Below are 16,731 nucleotides of genomic sequence, written 5' to 3'. Positions count from 1 at the left end.
ATAAATTTGGATCTAGAAAGAGGACCCGAGCACCCATGCTCTATAAGAAAGGGTGACCCAACTTGCCAAGAGAACTTGTTTTTCTGCACTTCTGAGCTTCTGAGTTCCAGAGCTTATTTACTAAGTTTTCTAAGCTCCATGCTTCTTCGTTCTTCATTTATGAGTTTATTAGTCTGTTCATTTTAATTTTTAAGCTTTAAATCAGTTAGTTATGTGAAAATCTAAGTTAGCTTCAATAGCTCTTAGCTTTACCTTCTCCTAAGCTCTGTATCTTCCACTCAAGAATTGAGGCACCTGAACCTTTGTCTCGTACCACCAATTTATCAAGGAAGGGTGTGAATATATATTAAACAAAAGCTTTATAGTGTATAATATATCTTTAGAATAATAGTGCTTCCTTTGTAACTCTGATTATTTTACCATTTAGTTACTATTTGAGTACTATTCCATTTTTCTCAATAAAAGTTTTTAAGATGATATTTGCCTCAGTGTGAGTGTCCTGTCATACCCCCAAGGGTCCTTTGCAAACTCTGTGTAGCCTGATTCTGGGATAAGAACCTTATTATCTTCTGATGAGATTAACTGGTGAACCTATAACCCATACTATCAAAATTAATAATATTAACCTCCTAAAATCAGGCAACACCCAGGATGACTGTGAGCCACCAATGTGTTGTGGCTGTGAACTAGGCAGATGAGATCCTAGAATGTGTCAGTTGAGATAGGGACATATTAATATCCTTGTACAAGGCACCAATGAGACCCCATCTGGCAAACTGTGTAAAATTCTGGTCACTCCTATTCCAGAAAGATTAATTTAAACTGGAGGAGGTGCAGAGAAGAGCTCCTAGAATGGTCAGGGCAATGGAGGACCTGTATTATGAGGAGAATAAAAGAGCTTGGTTGGTTTAGCCTAACAGAATACAGGCTGAGGAGGGATTTGAGTGCTCTATAAGTATATTGGGGAGTGGTGTGTGTTAAACACCAGAGAGGCAGATGAGCTTTTGAAGCTAAAGGACAGTGTTGGCAAAAGAACAAATGGGGAGAAACTGGCCAGGAGTAAACTGAGGCTGGAAAGGAGAAGAAGGTTTCTGACCATCCAAGCAGGGGGGTTATGGAACAGCCGCCCAACAGGAGCAGTGTGGGGAAAACAAGCCAGCTGGTTTAGGATGGAGCTTGACAGGTTTATGCACCGGATGATATGCTGGGGGTCACCTGCCATAGCAGGGAAATGGGCTCATTGACCCAGGAGGTTCTTTCCAGGCCTATGTCCCTATGGGTCACATTAGCCCATTTTATGTCACAAAGGGAGCTCATGTGGAGTTGCTTGTCCACTATGACTCTGCTCTGTGCCCTGGCCAATGGATTTTTCCCTCAATAGGTTCAGGGGAAAGCATGACTTTGTGTCATCATCTGGAAAAGGAATTGCTCTTGGGTTCCTGTTTAGTGATATCACAGGAGTTTAATTCCCTGAGTTTCTGGTAATCTCAGCATGCTGAGCTGCCAGCCGCTCCATCCCCAGCCACTAGCCCCAGAGAGGAAGGATGGTTCAGTGGTTAAAGTGCTAGCCTGGGACTCAGAGGAACTAGCTTCCTTGTTGGAGTATGTGTATATATATCTATATCTATATAGATCTATATATAACCTAAACATCCATGTAATATGTTACAGGTCATGGTGCCTAGTGTGGCTGGAGTGTGTCTGGAACATGAGTGCATGACCTGCGTTGACCTGCATTTTGGAAACCAAAGTGAGAACTTAAAGGTCAAGTGGTCAGAACTCTCTTTGTATTAAACATTTTTGTTGTGTGTCCTTGGAAAAAGTGGAGAGTCCGCAGATAAAGAAACAACACCAGATGGACTGCTATGGATAAGAACTGGAGGAAATGGTATTCCTTAGATAATGGTGGCCTGCCCAGGATTGTCTCTTTGGAATTGCATGGGTAAAAGGCAGAGTAAACGAAGGCAAAGGACTGATGACACAATGGAATGGACTATACATGATTGCCTATCCAGGAGGTACAACCATGGGAATCTGGAGTAGGAGCAGAGAGGTTATTTAACTCCTGTATTTGGCACTGTTGTGAGCACTTCTGGAATAGAATAGTGTTTCCTTTTCTGGTGTCTACAGTTCAAGAAGGGTGTTGATAAATTGGAGATGGGTCAGAGAAGAGCCACGAGAATTATTAAGGGATTATAAAACCTGCCTTAGAGTGATAGACTCCAGGAGTTCAGTCTATTTAGCTTAACGAAGAGAAGGTTAAGGGGTGACTTGATCACAGTCTGTAAATAACTACATGAGGAACCAATTTTTAACAATGGGCTCTTCAATTTAGCAGAGAAAGTTATAGCACAATCCAATGGGTAAAAGCTGAAGTTAAACAAATTCAGACTGGAACTAAGGCCTGGTCTACACTGACAAGTTTTTTTTTTTTGCCAAATGCCAGCTTTTGTGGCTGAAACAGCAGACATGTAAACACTGAAAAACCATTTTTTGTGCGGAAACTCCTCAATTGTATCTCTGTAATAAAACCCACCCAGAGGAGAGTCATAAGGCATTTTGCTCTGAGGCTGTAGCACCATATTGCCAGTGTAAACACTGTGTTTGATATTAGCTTTGTTATTGGTCTCTGGAAGGTGTACCACAATGCCCATCCTGACCACTCCAGTCAGCAGTTTCAACTCTGCTGCCCTGCCCCCAGGTGAGCAACTATATGCCCCTCCCCTATAAAGAATTTTGAAATCCCACTTCCTGTTTGCTCAGTGTGGAGAGCTCATATTTTATCTGTCCAGCTGACCATGGCAACTCCACTCAGCAAACAATCTCCTGCTTGGACCACTCCTGAGCTACTGGATCTGTTCAGTGTTTGGGGAAAGGAGGGTGTCCAGTCCCAGCTGCACCCCAGCCGTAGGGTTTTTGATACTTTGAGCAAGACTGCACACAACTTGTGCGAAAAGGGATATGACAGTGATATGATATGCAGTGCAGGGCAAAGGATCCAAGGCACGCCTTCTGTGTGGCGAGGGAGGCAAAACCTTGCTCCGGTGCTAAGCCTGCCATTTTTATAGGGAGTTGGGTGCTATCATAGGTGGCAACTCCACCTCCAACTCCAAGAGCCCATTGATGCTTTGGTGGTTCTGGACCCAGTGGAAAGTGGACCTAGCCAAGAGGAGGAAGTCATAGATGAAGAGGTGGAAGCTGAGGAAGATGTGGAGCTGTTCTCCACTCTGGAAGTGTCTAGCCAGTCTCTGCAGTCACTCTCTGGTGAATCAGAAGAAGGAGAGGAGACCCGTGGTAAGTGGTTTTGCTTTGTGAAGTTCTGAAGCAGGTCGAAGGCAGAGAAATGTACACGGCTGGCTTGTTTCTGTGTGCTGGGCATTTCCCCACACAGCTAAGCAGTACCGTGGAACAGGGAGTTGATACACTCTGAGATTTCATGGGAATCCTCCACAGAGATCTCTAGGAAACTTTCCTGGGGGTACTCGTCAATCCTCTGCCGCAGGTCCCTGGGCAGAGTTGCTTTATTCATTGCACCACTGAGAGACAATTTCCCGTACCATTCCGCAATTATTTGGGCAGGGACCAAAACTGCACACAGGAAAGCAGCATAGGTCGGAAGCCACAAGCGTGTAGCAGATGCACCCTTGCTTCCCTGCTTACCCTCTGGAGTGAGATATCTTCCATGGTGACCGCCACTTGTCGGCAAGTTGAGAGTGTTATCCCCCATAAGTTCCATGTGACCATTTCACATTGCTTTTGTGCAATAAACCCCTGCCCCTAGGTTCACTCATAATTCCTGGGATCTTCTGGCTCATGTGTGCTTGCCTGGTCACCGAGAAAGAGATAGGTATGTTACCAGTGATGTATTTTAATGCAGTGTATCAATGCTCTGTGTGTAGCTAACAAAAGTGCTTCTGTTAATTGTTGCTTGTAGCTCCACAGAAAGCCATCCTCCCACAGCAGCCGAGCAACTCCACCAGATAAGAAAATGCATGAGATTCAGGAAGGAAGACATGTTCCATGAGGTGCTCCTGTACTCAGAGACAGAAAAGGGAAAGCAAGAAGTGCGACAGAAAAGACAATTATGGGTTCCATAGGGACACCACGGAGAGGCTGATAAACCTTTGGAGCACCAAACTGACATGCTGCAGTTCCTCCTTATGCTCCAGACTGAGCAGATGCATGCCTGCCCTCCTCTTCAGCAGATGAATTCTTTTCTGCACACTCCTGAAGCTTCCCCTGTGCATCCTATCCACTTTCTGGCACTTTGCACTTTCCTCCACACTACATCTTGGCCGACTGCTTTTAAAATGAAACTGGACTTACACTCACCTGTGATAATAAGCCCCCCAGTACCTTCTCTCCCCCACCTCAAATTAGAGTGTGTATGTGTGTGCGTGTGGTGTTGTGATTTATTTGGAAATAAAAGCAATTTTTTTTCAATTGTAAATTTCTTTATTTGTTTCCACACAAGCTATGATACCTCATGGCATCTGCAATTCAACAGACACTTTTAATAATTCCTTAAATTGAATCCTAGGTCTTAACATTCACAACTGCTTCTTAGCATACCAAATGCAATTAAGCATTGCAGTCTCAAGCATAGCAACAAACATTACTTGTTTTCACCTTCGAAGTGTTGCCTCAAGGCATCCCTGATTCTTATTTCCCCATGTTCGACCCCTCTAATAGCCCTGGTATCTGGCTGCTCAAAATCAGCAACCAGGAATCCAGCCTCAGCAGTCCACCCCTGAGTAAACCTGCCTCCCTTCCCTTCACAAATATTATGCAGTGTGCAACACACAGCTATAACTGTGGGAATATTTTCCTCATTCAGGTGTAGCCTTCCATAAAGGCATCACCAGTGTACCTTTAATCAGCCAAATGCATATTCAACAGTCATCTGCATCTACTCAGCTTGCTGTTGAATTGCTCCTTCCTGCTATGCAAGTTTCCCATGTATGGCTTCATAAGCAATGGCATTACAGGGTATGCCAGGTCTTCCAGGATCATTACCAGCATTTCAACTTTCCCTATGGTGATCTTCTGATCTGGAAAGAAAGTCCTTGCTTGCAGCTTTCTGTACAGGCCAGTGTTCCTAAAGATATGTGCATCATGGATCTTTCCGGACCAGTGTGCATTAATGTCCGTGAAACACCCACAGTGATCCAAAAGCACCTGCAAAACCATGGAAAAGTACCATTTCTGACTGATGTGCTTGATTGCAAGGTAGTCCGGTGCCAGAATTGGAATATGCATGCCATCTATCACCCTCTGCTGTTGGGGAAACTGATTTCCACAAAGCCATCCACAATGTCATGCTTGTTTCCAAGAGTCATGTCTTTCACAGTAGGATGCAATTAATGGCCTGGCACACTTGCATTAACACAGCCCCAGTGGTCAATTTCTCCAATCCAAACTGGTTGGCAACCAACTGGTAGCAGTCTGGAGTCGCCAGCTTCCATACTGCAATTGCCACACACTTCTCCACTGAGAGGACAGCTCTCACTCTGGTGTCCTTTCACTGCAGGGCTATGGCGAGCTCAGCACACAGTTCCAGGAAGGTGGGTTTCCACATCCAGAAATTCTGCAGCCACTGCGCGTCATCCCAGACTGCATAACAATGTGATTCCACCACTCAGTGCTAGTTTCCTGAGCCCAAAAGTGACATTCCACTATGTTCAGCACCTCCATGAATACCAAAAGCAATCTAGTGTTGCTGCTTTCCATGTCGGACACCATGTCAGGCAACCATGACTGCTGTTGTCTTTGTAATTTCAGGAATAACTCCACTGCCACTCATGAAGTGTTAGTGAGAGCGAGCAGAACAGTGGAGAGCAGTGTGGGATCCACACTTGCAGATAAATGTGGCAGGGAAAGCAGAAAACAAAGGACATTGAAAAATGCCCTGAACGAAGATGGAAGCACATGGCATGCTGGGACAGAAAGCTATGCATTTTGGGGCATTGAGCCTGCACCCATGATGCGCCACAATTCCCTCTGCTCTCCTGCAAGATGTAGCAGCAGAAGGGGGAGAGCCGCACTATGGGATAGCTACCCACAGAGCACTCCTTTCATTGGAAATGCAAGTTTGAACGTGCTATGCCACCAGTGGAAGACAGTGTGAACACACAACAGTGTGTTCTTTCTTATCATAGAATATCAGGGTTGGAAGGGACCTCAGGAGATCATCTAGTCCAACCCCCTGCTCAAAGCAGGACCAATCCCCAATTTTTGTCCCAGATCCCTAAATGGCCCCCTCAAGGATTGAACTCACAACCCTGGGTTTAGCAGGCCAATGCTCAAACCAATGAGCTACCCCTCCCCCGAGCAATGAAACACTCAGCGGAAACACTCTGCCAGCGTAGACATACCCTAAGGTGTATTTTTTTTAACAGTGAGGGTAGTTAACCTTTGGAACAATTTACGAAAGGCCGTGGTAGATTCTCCATCACCAAGAATTGTTAAATCAAGACAGGATGTTGTTCTAACAGCTCTGCTCTAGGAGTTATTTTGGGGGCAAGTCTCTGGCCTGTGCTATGCAGGGGGTCAGAATAGAGGATCACAGTGGTACCTTCTATCCTTGAGATCTGATCAGTGGTGTTAGTAGCATGGCTCTACTGCACGGCGTGTTGTACTGATAAATATGTTACAGATCGCGAGGCACTTGGATGTTACAATAATTGGGGCCACAGCTAAGTGCCTTAGAGAGATTTCAGCTCTGTGAGCCCCATAAGGACCATTTGGTGCATTGGGTGGAGAACGTGAACTCTTTCCAATACCCCTTGGAGATGAAGCTTGTCATTAGCACAGCACCCTTTTGAAGAGGGAGTTCTTGGCCCCTTCTGCAGCTCGGCAGTAAGAGGGGGAATCAGGACATGCTTTCAGAGAGTGAAGGATCTGGAGAGTGTTGCCTGGCTGAACAGAGCCCTGATGGGCTGTCCCTTGGTCTGATCCTGACACCCATACCCACTCCATGAGCAGTGAGAGCCGCTGTAGAACTGGAGATCGACCTCACTCCCTGCACCCAAATTTCCAAGATCAACAAGTTTGGGGGTCACTGGATCTGGGGAGGGGGTTGTTTGTGTCCAATGTGGAGCTAGCAGCAGGCATCTGGAGCTGGGCTGGAGTCATGCCATTTTCTATTTAAAATGTTCATGGCCTTGCTTAGCCAGTGTGTGCATGTCTCATGCTTGAGAAAGAGGAGGAAATCCTCTGAGCTGTGCCTCCAATACCCAGGGACTTTGCTAGCCCATCCATGTTATGTCCGGTTGTCTGTGGTGTAACCTTCATCCTTACAAATGGGAACTCTGTAGCCCAATGCAGAGGAGCACAGCATCTCTGCCACTGATGGACTGTGTGACCAGAAATGTCCACTAACTAACCCTCAGTGCTTTCATTTGTGGATGCTCCGCTTGAGATATGGCCAGCAGCACCAACTCCTGAGATTTTATAGGAAGTATTGCACTGTTTCCTGTCTTTCTGAAAGCCCCAACGTCTGGGGTCAAGAGAACACACAGGAATCTCAGATTTCAGTTTTCTTAGAAGAGTTTATTTTAAAAAGTGTGTTGCAGAAAAGCTAGAAACCCTGAATCAGGTGACCCCAAAGGCTCAGAAACCAAATGAAAATGAAAATGAACCCCACATTAGCATATTTTAAAAACTTATTATTTTAATCCAGTGTTTTGGGGTGTGACTCATACTTGTTGAACTGGGCTGGGTGATAATGTGCACAAAGTTCAAGAGATCTGAAGGGCAAAAGTAAAAAAAATTAACAGTAAATATTTTTCAAAGTACATCAGAAGCAGTAAGCCTGCCAAACAATCAGTGGGATTACTAATTGATCAAGGTGCAAAAGAAGCACAGAAGGGAGGTAAGGCTGTTGCAGAGAGGCTAAATGAATTCTTTGCACCTCTCTTCACTGCAGAAGAAGTGAGGGAGATTCTCAGTCCTGAGCTATTCTTTTTCAGTGACAAATCTGAGGAACTCTCCCAGGTGTCAGTAAAGGAGGTTTTAGAACAAACTGATCAATTAAACAGTAAAAAGTCACCAGGACCATATGGTATCACCCATGAGTTCTGAAAAAAAATCTCAAATGTGAAATTGCAGAAATACTAATTGTGGTATATAGCCCATCACTTAAAACAGGCTCTGTACAAGATGACTGGCACATAGCTAATGTGATGCTGATATTTTTAAAAGGCTTTAGAGGTGATCCTGACAATATAGGCTAGTAAGCCAAACTTCTGTACCAGGCAAATTGGTTGAAACTATAGTAAAGAACAGAATTTCTTTTCAAGGGTCAATAAGCCTCTGGACAAGGGTGATTCAGAAATATAGTGTGTTTGAACTTACAGAACGCTTTTGGCAAGGTCCCTAAAGGCTCTTAAGAGTCTTAATAAGCAGTCATGGGATAAGAAGGAAGGCTCTCTCATGGATCAGTAACTGGTTAAAAGATTGGAAACATAAGGTAGGAATAAATTATCAGTTTTTAGAAGAGAAAGAGTTAAATAGTGTCTCACAGAGATGTGCACTGGGCCCAGTGCTGTTCAACATATTTATAAATAATCTGGAAAAAGGGGTAAACAGTGAGGTGGCAAAATTTGCAGATACAAAACTACTCAGTATACTTAAGTCAAAGGAGATTACAAAGTGTTACAAAGGGATCTTACAAAACTGGGTGACTGGGAAACAAAACGGTGGATGAAATTCAATGTGGATAAATACACAAAGTAATGCACTTTGGAAAACATAATCCCAACTATACATAGAAAATGATGGGATCTAAAGTAGCTGTTACCACTCAAGAAAAAGATCTTGGAGTCTTTGTGGACAGTTCTCTGAAAACATCCACTCCATGTGCAGCGGCAGTCAAAAAAGCAAACAGAATGTTGGGAATGATTAAGAAAGGGATAGATAGTAAGACAGAAAATATCATATTGCCTCTATATAACTCCAAGGTATGTCCATATCTAGAATAATGTGTTCTGATGTGGTCCCCCCATCTAAAAAAAAAGGAATTGGAAAAGGTTCAGAAAAGGGGAACAAAAATTATTAGGGATATGGAACGGCTGCCATATGAGGAGAGATTAATCAAACTGAGACATTTCAGCTTGGAAAAAAATGAATAAGGGGAGATATGATAGAGGTCTATAAAATTATGAGTGGTGTGGAGAAAGTGAATAAGAAAGTGTTATTTACCCCTTCATAAAAACCAGGAGTCACCCAATGAAGTTAATAGGTAGAAGGTTTAAAATGAATGTATTTTTGCACACAACACACAGGCAGCCTCTGGAACTCATTGCCAGGGGACGTTGTGAAGGCCAAAAGCATAATTGGTCCCCAAAAAATGAGATAAATTGATGGAGGAGAGGTCCAACAATAGCTAGTAGCCAAGATGGTTCGAACTCAGCCCCATTCTCTGGGTGTCTCTAAATGTCTGATTGCCAGAAGCAGGGAGCAGACAACAGGGGATGGATCACTTGATATTTGTCCTGTTTTGTTCACTCCACTGAAGTGTCTGCACTGGCCACTGTCAGAAGACAGGAAACTGGGCTAGATGGATCATTGGTCTGACCCAATATGGCTGTTCATATGTTCCTCACTTGTTCAACTGATGGATGGGCTGCTGCAGAAAATGGATAGCTGCCATGATGCTGCCCAACTGCAGCTACCTGGACCCCCAAGAATAATTGGAGGCTTTTCATCTGCCTCTTCCTTGTAACATAAATGAAGGTTGCATTGATGGAGTCTCTGGCTGCACTTTGGGTATGGAAAGGTTGAAACTTCCTGACTCATCTAGGGCTGGGTTATTGTGCCCATCAGCTACTCTAACCAGCCCTCCCATCAGTGTGCAACCCCATTTCCCTGTACAACCCCATTTCAGTAGATCCTGTGGGCAGTGGCTACTCTGACAGGCCCTGGTAGCACATCTCTGGTAAGCCTGTGCTAGCCGGGAGTTGGAGAAGGTCCTAGAGAAGATGTAGAGGCAGAGAAATTGTGGGTGGGTGGGCCTTGTTCAGAATAAATCACTCAGATCTGTGCATAACTTTGGGGATCCCTGAATTCTGGGTCCCTCTTTTCATTCCTCAGGGAGAAGGGAAGGGACCCTGCTCCTGGAATGATCCGAGGGAAATTTCCATGTAGGGAGTCCCTGGCCTGCACCCTGGGTTTATAATGCAGGAAAGGGGGGTGCCAGGGAGTAATCAGGCCCCGTATTATTATTATATTTTATTTTATTTCAGCAAGATCACAGCTGTGACAGCATCATCATTACCTCTAGGCTGCCCCTGAGGTAGCCATGTGACTAATCGGAACCGTACGAACAGTGATGACAAGCCCGGATTCCAGGAATAGAGCCTGCAGCTGGGCTGGTGCTGCACTCCAGTTGGGTAGCATCATTGCGCATCCCCTGTGATTTGGCCTCCTGCAATTTGCCATTGGCCATGATGGGGGTTACAGCTGGTGCACACTAAGTCAAGCAGCTGAGGTTCCCTGATGGCCAAGTAGGCCCCAAGGGAATGTGCAAACATGCTTCATAAAGGCAGTTCCCTCCCTATCTGAACAGATACTGCCTGCTGCCCATGCAACCTCTCTGATGACTCCTTGTCGTTTAGGGTTAAGACCTATGGTCTCAGCGGCTCCCCTTCTAGCAGGAATTGGGTATGTTGGCAGGTTTCACTATCTTTAAAATGCAAAGTGAAGGGAAAAGGCTGCACGCTGTTTCCATTTGCAGATGTTCTGTGCAGTGTCAGAGGACTCAGCTGGGTGATTGGGATGACTCAGTGATGGAGCTGGAGGCCAGGGAACACTAGGCAGCTTGGGAACCCCTCCCCTGTATCTGCCCATGCTCCACAGCGGGTTATTCAGGCTACCCAGAAATCTGAGATTTGAAGAGAACTCAGAGTGTTAAAACCCCAGTGCCTCAAGTCAGGATTTCTCAAGAGGTCCCTTTTCTATCAGTGCCATGGGCTCTGGGCCTGATCCTGCCAGGGGCTGAGAGAGAGGAGACCCCATGGAATATCAGTGACTAGTTCCCAAATCACCTCAAGTTTATTTGCTCCTGGAAATTTTATCAGCAAATGCATTTTCAATTATTTTATTCTCTGACTTTATTGTGAAGGCAGGAATTCAGAGCTGCATTGTTCTGTGGTAACAGATTCAACAGGGCATATTTCTGTTTTCTGATTGGCTGCGGTCTCTAGAATCTCTGCCCTGTAGAGTTACAGGGCTACCGGCATCTCTGCCCCCTCTCTGGTCTCCAAGTGCCAGATGTCAGGCCTCATAACCTGCCTTTTTTTGGGGTGGAATCCTGCAATGCACCCACCCTCAGACTGGGCCCTGGACTACAGCACACTGCGGGTTGACTGTGCTTGCGTAGCAGGTCCGAGTGGGCTATGCACCTGTGCTTTTTCCCTCTGGGAGGCTGTGACTAGTGGTGAGACAAGTGACCAGCCAGCCTTCCCGAACCAAAATACTGTTCAATTTGAACAGTAGGAAGAAAGCGTAACATGGGAGAATAAGATGATTTTCAAAGAACTGTCTGTACACTGTCTGGACCCCAAGCCCTGAAACTCTAATGGGGATCCAGGCAGGCCGAGGGCCTTCAGACTTCTCCAGCAGTCTCTGTGAGAATCAGTCTGAAGAGCTTCTCAGCAACAGCTGCCCCACTTCTGGACAGACTGTGAGATGGCTTTTCTTGTGCTGTTACTTTCCTTCCTCCTTTTTTTCCAGCAGCCTCTTATTAAACTAAGAGCAGACATGTCAGATTAACCTAATATAGCCATGACATAAACATTCCAATAGTTAACCCAATATAGCAGTACAGCAAACATCCCCAGAACTGTGTTTAACGTACACATTCATTATGGCAGCTCAGCTTCTTGTCTGTCCCGATACCGTTCCCTGGTGGTATGTATTTTATGAATACAGGACAGAGACAGTCAGAGTGAGAAAGTCCAGAAGACTACTTTCATGTGTGAAACGAAGTTCCATTTCAATCAATTCTCATGCAATTGACTCTGAAATCTATTTCTTGTTAACCATGCTGGGGTTACTCTGTACTAGAGAGTGAGAGCTCAGGGGATGAATATTTTTCATACTGATCCCAAGGCCTGTTACCACTCCAGAGACAGGCTACAGACTGACAGAACAGAACCTGAGGAGAACCCGTCAGTTATTAACCCAGGGACAGAGGAGCTACTAGACTTCTGTTTGCTGACAAGTGACTGAATGAGGGCTGAAATGTGCAATCTGTTCAGGTTCTGAAGAAATCCAGATGAGAGATGCTACATTTTAAGTCCCACTCCAACCTGAGAAATCACCTCTGAAAGAAGATCAGAGGGAAAGAATGGGTTGTCATGTGTGCGCTAAAGTACAGCTGTATAAATATTATGCCAAAACTTTTCATTGTAAGACAAATTTTATCAATCAAACTGTCATGACATGCGTGTATATTGAAAGCCAGCGGCAGAGTTGTTGGAATCTCTACAGGAAGGAGCAATGGAAACTTTACAGCTTAATGTCTTTTGCTTCAGAACATATTTCAGAAGTGCTCCACATACGTTTGCAATGGGTTTGTGTTATTAACTCTTTTTGTTCAGTGAACAGTTGCATGATACTGTCTCCTGGTAACTGACCAGAAGCTGTTTCTAACACTTACATTCAAGGTCATGAACACAATGCCTCTGCAATACCTGTGGAATACCTTCCAAAAAGTCCTGTGAGAACAGAACTGCTGGTCTGTGTTTCAGCAAAGAGTCGAGCTGAGATCCAGGAAAGGGGAATGCAATAGTGGTTGTATGTAATTTTTGCCCATCGCCTATTACAAGAGCATGGCTGAAGTAACTTCCGCACTCAACGAGATATTAATGAAAACCTAGTGTTTGCACTATTCAGCCATGTGTGAAGCTAACCCCGCCCCCCCCCCGAAGCTAAAGTAACTGTCTGTGTTTGCCAGGTATATATAGACCCTTGCATGGGGAGAGGATGCAGGTCCTGTGAGGAGGTAGAGAAGCCTGCAGGATGATCAAACTTTCTAGATTTTGTCAATGCTGACTTCAGCTTCTCTTGAAGGTATCCTTGGGGAGTCAGACTGTATCACCGGGAGCAGTTGGTAAGGGAAAGTTAATACAGCTCTGTTCTGATTGAATTTACACATGTAAATATCGAGTGACGCCACTGACATCAATGGTGCTGAATTCAGAACCTGGACCTGAGAATTTATCCAATATCCTGAAAAGAGGCAGTGACATAATTTGGACTCTCAGGAGTGGATGCAATAAAAAATGTATATAATGAGGCAATGAAACATGTTTCTAAATAGCTTCTATGCAGGACAGACAAATACAATGACCGTTTTCACCATGCACTTGCCATGTGTTTACATACGTCATGATACAATGGGGCACACTCAGACATGGAGGGCAAAAAACTGTATGTGTGGTAAAGTCATAATTGTAAAATCACACAGTGCTCAAGTAGGCTGTGGAACTCCCAGCCACAAGATATCAATGGGGCCAAGAACTCAGAGAGATTCAAAGAGGGATGGGATGTTCATATGGCTAAGCAGAAAATTCAATTACAGTAATGAGAGTTTTTAAAAGGGTCTTGTAAGGGCTTTAAACCTTCCTGATTTATACCACAAAATATGTCTCTAATTAGTGGGTGTCAGGGGAAAACATTCCCTGGGAGCAAGTTATGTCATAGCTGACTATTGCAGAGCTTCTTGGATCTTCCTCTGAAGCATCTGGAACTGGCCCCTGGATACTCAGCTATATTGACTACAGGTCTGATACCATCTGGCAATGCCTATCTTCTTCTTGGTGGTTAAAATCCAAGAAAATATTTTTGCTGATCTTCTTCAGCTCCTGGGAGTCTCTAGTCTTCCATTGAGATCAGAAAGATGTCTCATTAAATATTATCTAGTCTCCTGTTCTTTTTCTTTTTAGGAAGGAAAGCTCAAAACTCCTCAGACCAGCCTGGTATATTATGTCATCTGTCAATGACACTAAATTCAACTTTGCAGTGTTCCTTCTCACAGGGATACCTGGGCAGGAAGATGTCTATCTCTGGATCTCTATCTCCTTCTGCTTCATGTATGTTATTTCAATAGTAGGAAATTCAGTCATTCTGTTCATTATAAAAACTGATCCAAGCCTCCATGAACCCATGTACATTTTCCTTTCCATGTTGGCCATCACAGACCTTGGTTTATCGCTATCCACCATGCCAACGATACTGGGCATATACTTGTTTAACTCTAGGGAGATCAGCCTGGATGCCTGTTTTGCCCAGGTCTTCTTCATCCACTCACTTTCATTAACTGAATCCTCCATGCTGTTGCTGATGGCCTTTGACCGTTTTGTTGCGATCTGTAACCCACTGAGATATGCTTCCATCTTAACTCCACTGAGAATAGCCAAAATGGGACTGGTGTTTGTGCTAAGATGGATGGCCCTAATATTCCCACTCCCCTTTCTCCTGAAACAGTTCCGATACTGTCGAGACAATGTCCTCTCCCATTCCTACTGCCTGCACCAGGAGGTCATGAAGATGTCTTGTTCGGACATCACAGTCAACAGCATCTATGGCTTGTCTGTTAAACTCTTAACCATTGGGTTGGATTTGTTGCTTATCTTTCTCTCTTATGTGATGATCATTAAAACAGTGCTGAGCGTCGCATCCCCCATGGAGTGCCTTAGGACCCTGAACACCTGTGTCTCCCACCTCTGTGCTGTCCTGCTGTTCTTCACACCAGAAATTGGCTTGTCTGTGATACACAGATTCGGCTATAGCTCTTCTCACTTGCTTCAGATTCTCCTGGGCTATGTCTACCTGCTGGTCCCACCTCTGGTGAACCCAATCGTGTACAGTGTGAAAAGCAAACACCTTCGTGCGAGAATAATCAGGGTGTTCATGAAATAAAGGGTCAGTTTATCACCTGGATCCAGAACTGCTGACATTGGACATGAAAAACATGGGCCACCTATTCCATCCTGGACACTTACATCTGAGAAGACATGAGCTACTGATCTCCACTGTGTAGAGGGTGGTTCACGTGGCGTCTAAGACCTGGAGCAATGGGTGCTGGGCTGTCCCCAAACACTGTTGAGGGAGGGCAATGCACTGGTGGAAGCAAACCAAGGCAGGCAGCAGCATTTAAAAATTGAATGTGTTCATGGAGAGCCAGGGGACAGGTGAGATGTTGGCTAATAAAAAGCCATATCGGTGGCTGCTCCAATCTCACTATTCTTGTTGATGCAGTCAATAAAGAGAAGGAACGTGGAGGTTGTTTCCTATTACACCCGGTCTGTAGCTGTTCCGTCTCTAGTTAAAAAACAAGGGGCCCATGCAAAAAGCTGCAAGGCTGTTCTGCAGTCGCAGTCCTGGCCCTTCCCGAGAGCTCAGGGTGCTGCAATATCAATGAGGGCTGCACCAGCGATGGACGGGGCTATTCAAGGGGCACGGACACCCACCCTTCCTCCATGCCCTCAGCCAGGTGCTTGTGACTGAGTCATGTCAGAGACATGATTAATGTCAGAGTCCCAGGAGAAGCCATTCACACAGCGCCCCCAGCTCACCCATTGATGGCTCTGCACACCACACACCTGCTGAGCCCACTCCCCACTGAGGCAGGGCAGAGCTGCATGTGCGAGTGAGGGTCTGACACACAGGAGACCTAGCAAGAGACTCAGGCCAGATTCCCTCCTCCTCCCTTCAGTTTGTGCTGCCCCAGTAATGCAAAGGGGTGGAAACGGGCCTCAACTCCCCAACAAAGACGCAGCTAGCTCCTATCCCAGTCCAGCACATTCATTGTAGGTTGACCACCATTCAAAAGGCAAAAGCGGGACACATGGAAGAGCCCCGTCACCACTGTGACCTAGCCCCTGCCTCTTGTCATCCCCCCTGAGATCCCATTCCCTGCTCCTCCTCATTACCGAAGGCTCCATCCTCTGTCCAGGCCAGAAACCAGAGACAGGCCATGATAAAAACTGCCCAAGAGAAGCCCCCACCCCGCAGGATGTTCAAACAAGGGAAGCTGGTGAGTCTGGAGCTCTCCACAGTGGCTCCCTGGGCAGCTCTTACCAAAATCAAGCTCAGGTCTGATCAAGGGGGTGGATCGTCAGGGGAAGAGGAAGAGCAGGGGGTGGGGCCTCAGGGAAAAGGAGGAGCAGGAAATGCATCAAGCCTAAAGCAATGCAGACCCCAGCAAGGAGGTCGCTGGGGGCGGGGGCTCATGAGTAAAGGAGGAAGATGGGGCTGGAAGGTAGGAGAGTCTGTTCTTTACAGAAGACTGAATAAATGTAACTCCAAAGGGGGCTCTTGTTTTAAGTATTCCAGGCTGAGAGTAAGTCATTGCAAGGATCTTAGAAGGAAAGGCAGGGTGCCTGACTGTCTAGCTCAGGCCACCAGGGGGCACTTGATCATTACCTGTTAGGTTCACTCCCTCTTGGGCACCTGGCATTGGCCACTGTCGGTAGATAGGATACTGGGCTGGATGGACCTTTGGTCTGACCCAGTATGGCCATTCTTATGTTCTTATGTTCACTGTAGGATGGCACCCATCTGCAGGGACTTGGGCAGAGTGTGCTGTGCTCTTCTAAGTCATTACCAATGGGCGAAGGTCAGCCCAGCCCCCAGGCTACTCTAAACTCTGTTGAGGCAGGGGAAGAAACAAATCAGACTAGGGAATCAAACCTCTGTAACTGTCTCCTTGTCATCCCTGCTCTC

The 16,731-nt window shown here is 45.6% G+C and overlaps 1 protein-coding gene across 1 annotated transcript; it reads left to right on the top strand.

The window, feature by feature from the left end:
• The first annotated feature begins 13,989 nt into the window (after nucleotides 1-13,989).
• LOC141980731 (olfactory receptor 51G2-like) lies at nucleotides 13,990-14,925 on the top strand. Its single transcript, XM_074942264.1, has one exon. It carries the CDS (start codon nucleotides 13,990-13,992, stop codon nucleotides 14,923-14,925), a length of 936 nt encoding a protein of 311 aa, XP_074798365.1.
• The last annotated feature ends 1,806 nt before the right edge of the window (nucleotides 14,926-16,731 follow it).

Source organism: Natator depressus, chromosome 1 (assembly GCF_965152275.1).
Source record: "Natator depressus isolate rNatDep1 chromosome 1, rNatDep2.hap1, whole genome shotgun sequence".
NCBI classification, from domain to species: domain Eukaryota; kingdom Metazoa; phylum Chordata; order Testudines; family Cheloniidae; genus Natator; species Natator depressus.
This window is presented reverse-complemented; position numbering and strand designations above follow the sequence as displayed.

What these genes read in the sequence shown, in the direction of transcription:
- LOC141980731 (XM_074942264.1), top strand. Translation starts at nt 13,990, where the DNA reads ATGTCATCTGTCAATGACACTAAATTCAACTTTGCAGTGTTCCTTCTC.